General features: G+C 47.1%; 1 protein-coding gene and 1 pseudogene across 2 annotated transcripts; one reads left to right on the top strand and one right to left on the bottom strand.

Annotated features, from left to right (window-relative positions):
- The first annotated feature begins 237 nt into the window (after positions 1-237).
- MMP19 (matrix metallopeptidase 19) lies at positions 238-6,519 on the top strand. Its single transcript, XM_006897685.1, has 9 exons — positions 238-485; positions 790-875; positions 2,581-2,711; positions 2,907-3,122; positions 3,738-3,983; positions 4,376-4,504; positions 5,473-5,637; positions 5,791-5,918; positions 6,091-6,519. Exons 1-9 carry the CDS (start codon positions 396-398, stop codon positions 6,517-6,519), a joined length of 1,620 nt encoding a protein of 539 aa, XP_006897747.1. The 5' UTR covers positions 238-395.
- A 1,672-nt stretch (positions 6,520-8,191) lies between these two features.
- On the bottom strand, positions 8,192-10,321 carry LOC102848755 (annotated as a pseudogene). Its single transcript, XR_438976.1, has 4 exons — positions 10,147-10,321; positions 9,060-9,641; positions 8,459-8,637; positions 8,192-8,346 (listed from the first exon to the last, which is right to left on the bottom strand). The product of XR_438976.1 is annotated as a transmembrane protein 198-like (transcript).
- Between the last annotated feature and the right edge of the window lie 1,337 nt (positions 10,322-11,658).

Here is an 11,658-nt window from a genome sequence, read left to right on the forward strand (position 1 = left end):
ATTTAAAATTATATTTATCATATATTATTTTATTATTAAAATTTACTAAAGGTTCTACATAGTTTTGTATGAGAGGAATTGGTATGGAAGTGTGCACCCTGAGGAACTAGGTGACATCAACCCTAGTGACTCTGATTGGGGGGGCTCCCCTAAACTTCCCCTCTCTGGTAGAGCAGGGGTTAATAGTGAATTGCAACATATCTCTGGGCTGAGTCACCTCCCCCTGCCACTCCCCCCAATTTCCCTCAGCTGATGTTTTATAAAGAGGACCAGAGGCTGGAAAGAGAGAGGAAGTGGAGGTAAGGGCCCCCCTCCTAGCCCTGCTCCCCTATCCTCTCGGGAACCTCTGGGCAGAGGGCACAGCCAGCCTCCAGAGCTTCTCTGCCTGGTGGACCATGGACTGGCAGCAATTGTGGCTGGGCTTCCTACTGCCCATGACAGTCTCAGGCCGGGCCCTGGGGCCTGCAGAGAAGGAGGCAGCTGTGGTGAGTCCCAGGGAAAGAGGGACTCCAGGGGGGCGGGGGCAGGAAGTGCCACTGTACAGTCCATCCTAGCCTCCCTCCTGACCTTCACTCTGCCTGCCTTTCTCTTCCATCCTTGAATGCATGGCTTGCCCCTGCTCACTCTCCCTCTTCTTCTCGGGTTCTACCCAAGGTTCTACCTGAGCTCCTTCCCTGAGATGCCTCTTCTTCAATTCCTCCATGTCAAGTCCTTGCCTGACAGCTTGTTTAGAGGCTTCACCCGGAGATTAACTCCTTTTTCATTCTGCTTACTCTCACTCCATCATAGAATTATCTGCTGCAGTATGGGTACCTACAGAAGCCTCTAGAAGGACCTGATGACTTCAAGCCAGAAGACATTACAGAGGCTCTGAGGTGAGATATTATAAAGCACATGCCACATGCCTTTAGAGTTGAGGTCACAAGGTCTTCTTTTCTCTTCTCATCTCTTCCTTTCCTTAGGTCCACTTTTGCTTGCTCCAAGTACATTGTTGAGATCCAGCAGCTGGGTGGCTCTCATAGTTAAAGATGTTTGGGCATCAGATGAGATGGAGATCCAAGGATGAGTAGCAGAGTCATTAGATCATCTAGGCCTTAAGCTTTTTTTAGTCCCTGGGTGATGAAAATGTTAAATACACTAGTTTGCTAACAAAAGAGTGGAGGCTTTATTCTACCCAATGATGCCTTGGAAGAAAGACCTAATAATTTGCTACTGAAAAACCAGCCATTTGAAAATTCTGAGATGCAGTTTTACTTTGAACAAATGGCATCACTGTAAGTCTCAATCAACCCCATGGAAATTGGTTTTTAAATCTTCCCACATTATATCCAAAGCACTTATTTTCAGTCATATCTCACATGAAGTATAATTTGTGTGTAACTGTGAGTTGCATTGTTGACATGATATAACCTTTTCTGTGTGTGAGAAAAATCTGTATTTAGAATTAGCCAACTGGACTGAGTTTAGATGATCCAAATTTTGTTGGCAACATCCAAAGCATCATAGTTAGGAGCAAGTCGAACATAGGCCTTCTTCTCTCCATCAGGCCTAATCAAAGTATTGATCTTAGCCACATCAGTGTCATAGAGCTTTTTTACAGCTTGTTTAATTTGGTGCTTGACATCCACAATGAACACAAGTGTGTTGTTATCTTCTATCTTCTTCATGGCTGACTCAGCGGTCAGGGGAAATTTGATGATGCCATAGTGGTCAAGCTGTTTCTCCTGGGGGCACTCTTCCGGGGGTATTTGGGCTGCCTTCGGAGTCTCAGAGTCTTAGGCCGCTGGAAGGTGGGTGACAAGTGGATCTTTTTTTTCCTGTGGTTACCCTTCAGGACTGCCTTCTTGGCCTTTAATGCCTTTGCTTTGGCTTCAGTTTTGGGAGGGGCAGGGACTTTTTTTCTTGGCTTTAGGTGCCATCTTCGTAGAAAGGCAATACAACTTTTTATGGATATTTAAGTCAGTATTTATTTCTATTTTGTAGTTTTCCATTCATATTTTGGATCTAATGGATTATTATTTATGTGCTCAGACATGTTCACAGTCTCTTGAAAAGCTTATAGGCTCCAAGCACAGCAGGCTAGGTTTACGGAGAATCCAGTAAGAAGATAGACTGAGGGAGGACAGATCCTGAGGCATGTCCCCAGAGGTAGAGAAAGTTAAAAATTGCAGTAGAGGCAGAAGAGCACAACTGAGGGGAACCTCACCCAAGTGAAAGAGACTGAGGATGGGGATGTGAAGTTAGAGGGTCACCATTTTTATAGAAGAGAAAGTTCCAATTATGAGCACTGGAAGTTGAAGTAACCCCTGTAGCCATTCTTGTGTACTGCTGAGTTGGAACTGGCCCATAGCTGATCCTCTGTTAGGTTTTCAGAGGCAGTTAATCGCACAGGAGGAGAATCTGGTGGCCTTGAACCGCATGCCTTCAGGATTGCAACACAGTGTCTTGCCACTAGGCCACTAGAGCTCTCCCTGTAGCCATTCTTGATATAACCTTGGGTGACAGTGGACCAAGAGCTATCTTCAGTTCCCAGTTCAGAGTCTTCTACCCTATTGGATACATCCAGTTTCTTTCTTCCAGAGTTTTTCAGGAAGTATCTGAGCTGCCAATATCAGGTCAGCTGGATGATGCCACAAGGGCCCGCATGAGGCAGCCTCGCTGTGGCCTGGAAGACCCCTTCAACCAGAAGACACTTAAATATCTGCTGCTGGGTAAGAACTGAGCCTGGGGAAAGGAAGGCTACAGGAGGGTGACATTGGGAAAGCCTACACTAGTGTTGATTACCAAGCATCTACGTCCTTGGAAGGATATGACCTAACTTTGTTGCTTTGGAGCTCTGCAAAGTAAATACCTTGGGGTTTACAGGAATTATGTGTTTGTAATTTATTTTCTGTTTTGCTAACCAGGTCGCTGGAGGAAGAAGCACCTGACCTTCCGCATCTTGAACCTACCCTCCACCCTTCCACCCGACACAGCCCGGGCAGCCCTGCTTCAGGCCTTTCAGTACTGGAAGAATGTGGCCCCCCTGACCTTCCAAGAGGTGCAGGCTGGCTGGGCTGACATCCGCCTATCCTTCCATGGCCGCAAAAGTCCATACTGCACAAATACCTTTGATGGGCCTGGTATGGACCTGCTCCCACCTCACAGATCTCTGAGACAGCCTGTGACTGTCCCCTGTACTCTATGCTCCTAATTATATTTTAATATTCCCTAGAGGGCCAGCTGATCGCCTACCTGGGCCTTTGCCAAGCCTTTTCTTTAGAGATTATGCCTCATTCCCTGGCTCAAGTTTGCCTCCCCAGTGAAGATTGGGCCAGAGGAGATAGTGGCTGGGAAGTAATAGGATTAAGTCATTTCTGAAAGAATTGGGTAATGACAGGGTAATATGAAAGGAGGAGAAAAGACTGATTAGACAGAGAAGAATTTTAAGGTAATAGAGTAATTGGAGGTGCTCTGGTGTCGCAGTGGTCAAAGCACTCATCCTGCTAACCAAAAAGTTGGCAGTTTAAACTCACAAGTGATGCCATAGGAGAAAGATGTGGCAGTCTGCTTCCATAAAGATGTACAGTTTAGAATATCCAATAGGACTGTCCTCTGTCCTAGAGGGCCACTATGAGTCAGAATCAACTCAAGAGTTGTGAGTTTTGAGATTTGGGAGATGACTGGAGTTTACAATAGGCAGGAGGATATTCCCGCTCAGTCCTTCCTTCTTCACGTCTGCCTTTTCCATTTTTCAGGGAAGGTCTTGGCCCATGCCGACATCCCAGAGTTGGGCAGTGTGCACTTTGATGATGATGAGCTCTGGACTGAGGGGACCTACCGGGGTGTGAACCTGCGTATCATTGCAGCACATGAACTAGGCCATGCTCTGGGGCTTGGGCACTCCCGGTACACCAAGGCCCTCATGGCCCCTGTCTACACTGGCTACCGGCCCTACTTCAAGCTGCACCATGATGATATAGCGGGAATCCAGGCTCTCTATGGTCAGTCCCTTCACCTGGTGAACGTGAAAGTTGGTCTGGCAAGCCTTCATGGAGAGAAGTGGCTTGGCTTCTTTCCTGCCTGATTATTACATTACAGCTTCTTAGTCTTTAAAATAGTTTTTCTCTGATTCTTCCATGTCTTATCTTCCTTCCAGGCTTGTCTCACCTCACAGCCACCCATGAGGATGGAGAATATACATCCCAGAAAGCCTCCTTTCTCCTTTGTATTACCTCTCAAAAAGAACACATATTGCTACAGATAACACTGTCATCTCACCTAGTGTCCAGTGAAAGCCCAGGCCTCTCTATAGGCTGCTGAACTTATACTAAATGGGAAGAGGTGCTTGAGTGTCATGCGTTAACTCTGCGAGACTCATTAACTCACTTTGCAGGCAAGAAAATACCAGAGATAGAGGACGATGAAGAAGAAGAAATGGAGGTGCCCTCTGTACCCCCTGTGCCAACTGAACCCAGTCCCATGCCAGACCCCTGCAGTGGTGAACTGGATGCCATGATGCTAGGTGCGATGCTTCCCCTCCAGGCTGTACACAGGTTGTAGGGGTAGTCTGAGAACCTTGAAGTTTGGACAAATGGAAATAATATGGAGTCTCAGCATACATGGTCAAGGTTAGAATCTAGGGAGGAGTTAACGACAGTGCCAAGGATGAATGTCATTTGGAGTATGAGTGAGGAGTCAGAGAAATGAAAGATGATTAAAAACTCATTGCTTCCCAGAGGTGCACGGTTCGAATCCACCAGCTGCTCTGCCGGGGAAGGAGGAGTAATCTCCTCCTGTACCAGTCAGATCTGATTTGATGGTATACTCACACAAAAATAATAAAATTTTTTTTAAAAATCTAAAAAAAAAAAACCAAACCAACAAACAAAAAATCTCATTGCTGTTGAGTCAGTTCTGATTCCTAGAAGCCTTCCATTGGGTTTCTGAGGCTGTAACTATTTTTCCTTTTCTTTTCCTATTGGTGGCTGTGAATCTTAATGGGCAGAAACTACCCATCTTACTCCTGCAGAGTGGCTAGTGGATTTGAAGTGACAGAGAAGTGCAGTATTTTGGTTAGGAGTGTATCACCCTATGGATTATGCCACTAGAGCTCCTAAAGATGGACTAGGTCAGCAATTTCCTTTATTGTTGCCTGCATGAGTCTCTAAAACACATCTGGTAATACTGCAAGAGGCCAGACAGTTTATTAACCAGAATGTCTAGGAAAAGTATTGGAAGGGATGGTGAGGTTCCCACGGGGCCTAGCCACAGGTAGGGTTTTTGTTGACTGGATTAGAATTGGATTGATCTGAACAACAAAAGAGAGGCTGGGCACTGGGCTCCCCTCTGTCTTTAATCTCTTGGATGAAAGTTGAAAAAATTGAGGAATCGGTTTGTTGAGGAGAGCATATCATTGTCTAACTGAAACACTCACAAGTTTCTATTTGGTCTTTGCCTTTTTCTATTTGTTGGCACACCTTTTGCTCACAGGGCCCCGAGGGAAGACCTATGCCTTCAAGGGGGATTATGTCTGGACTGTGACAGATTCAGGGCTGGGCCCCCTGTTCCGAATCTCTGCACTTTGGGAAGGGCTCCCAGGAAACCTGGATGCTGCTGTCTACTCTCCTCGAACACAATGGATTCATTTCTTTAAGGGTAAGGGGTCAGGTTACAGAGTCTTATCTGAGTCTCAAATAAACTATAAAAGGAAGGGAGAAACAACAAAGAAGTTTCTGACAGGATGAGAGGGAAAAGCCAAAGTTATACCAAGAGCAGAGAGGTGACTTACTCTTTCGCACATGCTTTCAGAAGACAAAGTATGGCGCTATATTAATTTCAAGATGTCTCCTGGCTTCCCCAAGAAGCTAAATAGAGTAGAACCCAACCTGGATGCAGCCCTCTACTGGCCTCTCAACCAAAAAGTCTTCTTCTTTAAGGTATAAAGTTCAAAAGCTGGGCAAATCCTTTAATAGGGGGGAGCTATCACCCTAAGAGGCTGTTTGCTCTTGAAGGGAAAAGTCTGCAGTTGGAGTGGGCTAGGGCCGGACCACTGGGGAGTCCCAAAGTTCTCCTCTCATCCTTCTCTTCATCCCCACCATTCACACCCAGGGTTCCGGGTACTGGCAGTGGGACGAGCTGGCAAGAACTGACTTCCGCAACTACCCTAAACCAATCAAGATGCTGTTTACGGGAGTGCCAGATCAGCCCTCAGCTGCAATGAGTTGGCGGGATGGTCGAGTCTACTTCTTTAAGGGCAAACTGTATTGGCGCCTCAATCGGCAGCTTCGGGTGGAAAAAGGCTATCCCAAAAATATTGCCCAGGACTGGATGCACTGTCGTTCCCAGACTTTAGATACAACTCCATCAGGTGGAGACACTACTTCCTCAGCCACACATATAAATTTAGATACCACTGCCTCAGTCACAGATATCACATTGAATATGGACCACTCATCCACAGTCTTGGACACTATCTCCTCAGCCAAAGCTTTCACCACTCTCTCATTATCTAGTAACGTCACCCTCCCAGAAGCCTAAGATCTGAGTCAAGTGTTGTTTACTAGAATGGTGCAGGCACCACAAGGAAGACCCATGAGCCATTATAACATGAACCTTTGGATTGCAGACCTCTGATGGTCTCCAGCTCTGGCCAGCAGGCCTCTGTGTTCTTTCCCTCTTGGATGGTTCCTCTCTGGCTCTAAGTTAGTAACCAAAGTCACTTATTTCCTTACCACCTTTGCCCTCTATAGTATTTACAAACATATCATCTACCGTCTGGATGGCAATGGTAGAGAGCAGGTGCCAATCAGGCCTTTAGCTGACAGGAGGCAACGACTGAGAGGCTGGATTCCTGTTATTCCTAGATGAAATACAGAAGAACTGCACAGCCAATAAAATGAATAATGGCACTGAAATCCCTGAGCAGCACATTTAACTGCTTACTTAAGCTCTTTGAACCTTGGACTTGTCATTTGCAAAAAAAGGCTAATATCAATCTTACAGGGTTGTTGAATTAAATTCTAAACATGAAGGGCAGGGCACAGTGTCTGGCACCTGTGTGTTTAATAAAAGCTAACTCCATTTTCCTAAGAAAAAAGCAAATTGCTCTTCCTTGACTTTGTGTATGTGAGTGTGTAACCCTGTTTGGAAGGAAATGCCCCTCAGATCTTTCAGGGACAGAGCATTTGTCAATGTGGCTAACTTTTGGTTTTTGGGGTATAGAGAAAAGAAGCTCCCAAAACAGCAGAGGCCAGAATCCCCAATTCAGTATTCAATGCCATTTTATTCAAATGCTCCCATGTTCTTCCTCCCTCCCTTCATGACTGTCTAGCCCAGGGGTGGAATAGATCTCCTTCATGCTTTCTGGTGAAGAAGGGAACAAGCTTTGGGCTGGAGAGTTGGAGTAGGGAAGAGTTAGTGTGAGTTAGTGACTGGAACTTAAACAATGCTTTCAAGGTTAAGGAGGAAATAAATCTCACCAACACTGAGAGGCAGAGAAGGCACTTGTCTCCCATAGAGCCCAAAGACTTGGCTCCTTTGGGCAAAAGGGAAAGACTGTGGTAGGAGAGCCGATGCTTGGTTCTTGGAGCAGGAAGCCAAATTTTGTGGGAGGCAGGTGCACAGCCAGACACTGCCTCGTGATCTTCCCCAGGTTAAGAACTTGGGAAGCACCATGAACAAACCCCACTGAGGTAGGAGAAAGGAGCATGAGCTGTAGGGTTCAGGGGGAAAGGCTAGTCAGAAATCCAACCACCTCTAACCAAGTGCTCATGGACTGATAGGTAGGAGGTGTCCTGGAGATCGTTTATGCCCTTCTCACCATTAAAAAGCTATCAAGTGCCATAGGAGGTTCCCTGATTTCCTATAAAAACAACCCCCTTTATTTTTCCAAAATGAGGCACACTGAGGTGGTTAGTATAAAGAGTATATTGGGTCCTCCTAATTTGAAGAGAATTTAAAAGTCAGTTGCTTTGGGGACCAGACATCTCTATTATTGGAGAGAGGTAGATACTCATACTTCATATCTCTCCCCCCCTCCCCCCTTCTCCCTCCCAGAATTCCTTTCTGCTCCTGAAACAGTCTTACAGAACTGGGCTGGGTAACAGCACAGACCTACCCCCAAGACCATGAGGTGGGGAAGTTTATGTGGATCTTGGGTTCAGGCTCTGTCCACCTAGTCTTCCCAGACCCCTTCCTAGGGAAGCTGGCATCATAGGAAGTTTAGGCTCAAGTCTGGCTGGAACCAGAATGTGTGTTGAGTGGAACAGTAGAACCACAGTCAGAATCCAGGTCCAGGACAGTGTGGGGGGCAGTGGCCTGGATGCCTGGCCCCAGTTGGCGTTCTTGAAGGCTCTGGAGATAACTCTGCAAAGGCAAAGACAGAGAGTAGAAGGAAAGGCCCAGATCAGTGACCCCTCCCGCCCTGACCATCACCATGTGCCCTCTGTGCCATCCCTCGAGGGCCTTCCCCACTCACTGGAGCTAGGCTGTCAGCAGGGCGTCGGGTGTTGGGGGGTAACTGGCGAGTGTTTGGGGGCATCTGGCGGCGGTAACTGCCCTCACAGAGCCCCACACCAGGGGGGCTCCGGTGCCATTTGGCTTCTTGCTGACGGATTCGAAGGAGTTGGAGATGCCTTTGCTGGTGGCTCAAGACTACTGCTTAGAAGGAGGCAATATAAATGCAGGGAGGTTTCTTTAGACCCTGAATCTTACCCACTGTAGAGAAACCCACCTGACTTCCCTGTCATGGTCCTCTCATGCCTCATCTTTCCCCTGGTTATCCTAACAGAACCTCTCTTTGGAATCCTCCCATTCATTCCTCTTGGGCTTCCTTGAGATCTTCCTTTCCTTCTCTAATAGTTCCCTACAACTCCCATTTCCCTTCACAATTTTTCTTCTCATTCTTACTAAGACTTTCTTTGGCTCCTCCAAATAGAACTTTTTGTATCCTGGCTCATTCACTTTGGAACATCCCATCCACCCTCAAATATATCTCTCCCTTTCCCCTCATCGAGTCTGGGAACTGAGGACATGAATGGGTACAGGTTGGCTGTGTCTGTACCATGATACTAACTTACCACTGGTATGGCCTCCATGTTCCTCAGTCATGAGCTTCCACTGGGCCAGGGCCCCAAGAGTCCCCAGGGCTGGCCAGGCCCCAAGTAAGACCCAGCTATACCAGCAGAGAGGCGGTAGGGCTGGAAGTGCCTGCAGTCGTTGGCCCAGCCGACTTCCCAGTGCCAATCCCTCTAGGAAGAAGTCCGCACAGGCCACTAGCACTGCAGCACCCAGCAGGGCTGTACCAAGAACTGTGAAAGGACGTGGCCACCGAAGTGTAAGGAGGGCTCCCAGCAGCGCCAGCCCCACCAGGGCCCCAGCTGGGACCCAAGCTGAAGGTGGCTGGTAGATGGGCTCCGTACCCAACAAGGCTCCAGCGCCCAGGGTCAGGCCTAGTAGGAGACCAGTCAGGAAGAGCCCGACACTGCGAACCAGCATGGTGACCAGGCCACAGAGGAGTCCAATGCCCAGCGCGATGCCTGCGCTCACCTCCAAGCTCAGCTGTGTTTCCAGCACTCGCTCTTTATGGCACAACAGGAAGATCACCAAAGCTCCTGACAGCAGGCCGGAAAGAAACATCACTGCCTTGAAGCAGCGGTAGCCTGGGAAGGGAGGCAGGAGGCACTGAGAGGCAGAAATAAGTCTCTACCAGCATAGCTGATTAATTGGCAGGGTGCTGAAAGGATAATCTTGGGAAGGGTAAGGGCTTTCAAGGAACTGTGAAGTGATATCAGGGTAAATCAGGTCTCATGCATTGAAAGGAGTAAGTTAGGAAGTCCAGTCCTCCTAGGGAATGGCAAGTGAGAAGAAATCAGCACAGGCTGATTCAGGTTACTGGGGACAAGTGGCAAGCCTTCAGCCTGGAAGGTAATTTAGGGGTAGGGTTTTGAGGTAGGAAACAAGAGAAGGGTAAATGACAGAGCTGTCAAGGGTCAGAGCCAGAAGGTATAGGAATAGGGAATGACTAGTAGAGGTGCTGATAAGGCAGGCATGGATCACACTGAAGACAGACTGTTCCCTGAGGAGTGGAGATGGCCAAGGAGCAGAAAAAGCTGACATTATCCTTGAGTTTGACAGTCTTGGGCAGTTGCCCCCCGGGGCCCTCACCAAAGCAGCAGTAGATGATTCCAAAGCAGCAGCAAAGGGCACACACTAGGGTGGGTGCTAGTTCAGGGCTGTCTTGGGGTTCCAAAACACATTTTGGGTCTGGAGGCTCTGGGAGTTGTTGATTAAAGGGTCTGGGGTCAGAAGTCATGGCCAGGGGCAGTAAGGCTTTCTCCATGGTTGAAGAGGAGGCTGTCACAGGGGAAAGGTGTCAATTCCTCATCCATTCATTAATGTCTTGAGGTGGTTGGGAAATCTGCAGGGAAGATAGTGGGGTAGCAACTCAGATTCCCATATCTACTTTTTTTTTTTTAATTTTTTTGCCCATATCTATTGTTGTTGGGTACTGTAGAGTTGAAACTGACTCAAAGCGGACTCTTCAACAGGTTTTCTGAAGCAGTCAATTGCATGGAAGAAGACTGCCTGTCTTTCTCCTGCAAAGTGGCTAGTGGTTTCAAACTGCCTATCTTCAGGATGGCAGGGCAATTCCTTACCACTATGTCACCAGAGCTCTCTATGTATATTGAGGATCTTATTTCTCTTAATTCTTCTGAAGGTTAGTTTGAGGAGGGAGAATGACCCTACTAGGGTAATGTAAGAAATCTGCAAGAATTGGTAGAGAAAATTGGGCTGGCTCTTCATTGCCCTCTGAAATACAGACATTGAGTAAAACTTAAATAAACAAACAAAAATCTTGCAAGCTAATAAACCTTTGTCTATCCCTCAGCTTTTCCAAGTAGGGTAGAATTAGGCAACTCTGTGTCTGGAGATGGAAGGGCCCAAGAAGCACTTATGGGCTAAAGCCCCAGCAGCTTGTTACAGCTAAAAAGAAAGCTTGTCATATTTGCAGTTGGGATGCAACACTATTACACTAGATGAGATCGTAAAACCAAATATGCTACTGTTCAGTATATTCCAACATAGTGACCTTCCATTGGGTTTCTGATGCTGTCAATCTTTAAGGGAGGGGACTGTCCATCTTTAATCCAGCAGAACCTTTCAGTCAACAGTCCCATATTGTGTATGCATTCTGCCATAGGGGTTTGAAAGGGAGGAGTTAATAGTAAGGGAGAGGGAGGAGGAAGGGGAGAGAATGAGTCATGGTGGGGTCTGCAGAAAGTTGCTCTAATCTTAGAGAGGGAAGAGGGAAAAAAAAATCAGACTTCAAAGGAGTTTGAACAAGAAATCAAGCAGAAATAGTCACCCACCCACACTTTGTCAGGATTTGAAGCCCGGTCTTCATGTTGAGGGAAGGGGTATCCAGTCACCTTTTAAACTTCTTTGACCCCTCATAGAATAAGCAGGCATTTCACCTATTGAAATCTCTTGTACTGGTAGCTACTTTCCCCCTGAGGACACTAGTAGAACTTTCCCCTACCTTTCTCTTCCCCAGGTATATCGGAACTGCCAATGGAATTTAAATTCCATTCCTGAACGGAGAATATCCAGGAGGGACTGGCATTTGGACACTAATGGTGTGGGAAAGTGGATGCGGTTATTTCCTTAGCTGCCTTT

Source organism: Elephantulus edwardii, unplaced genomic scaffold, assembly GCF_000299155.1.
Source record: "Elephantulus edwardii isolate Elephantulus edwardi_28Jun2011 unplaced genomic scaffold, EleEdw1.0 scaffold00212, whole genome shotgun sequence".
NCBI lineage: Eukaryota > Metazoa > Chordata > Mammalia > Macroscelidea > Macroscelididae > Elephantulus > Elephantulus edwardii.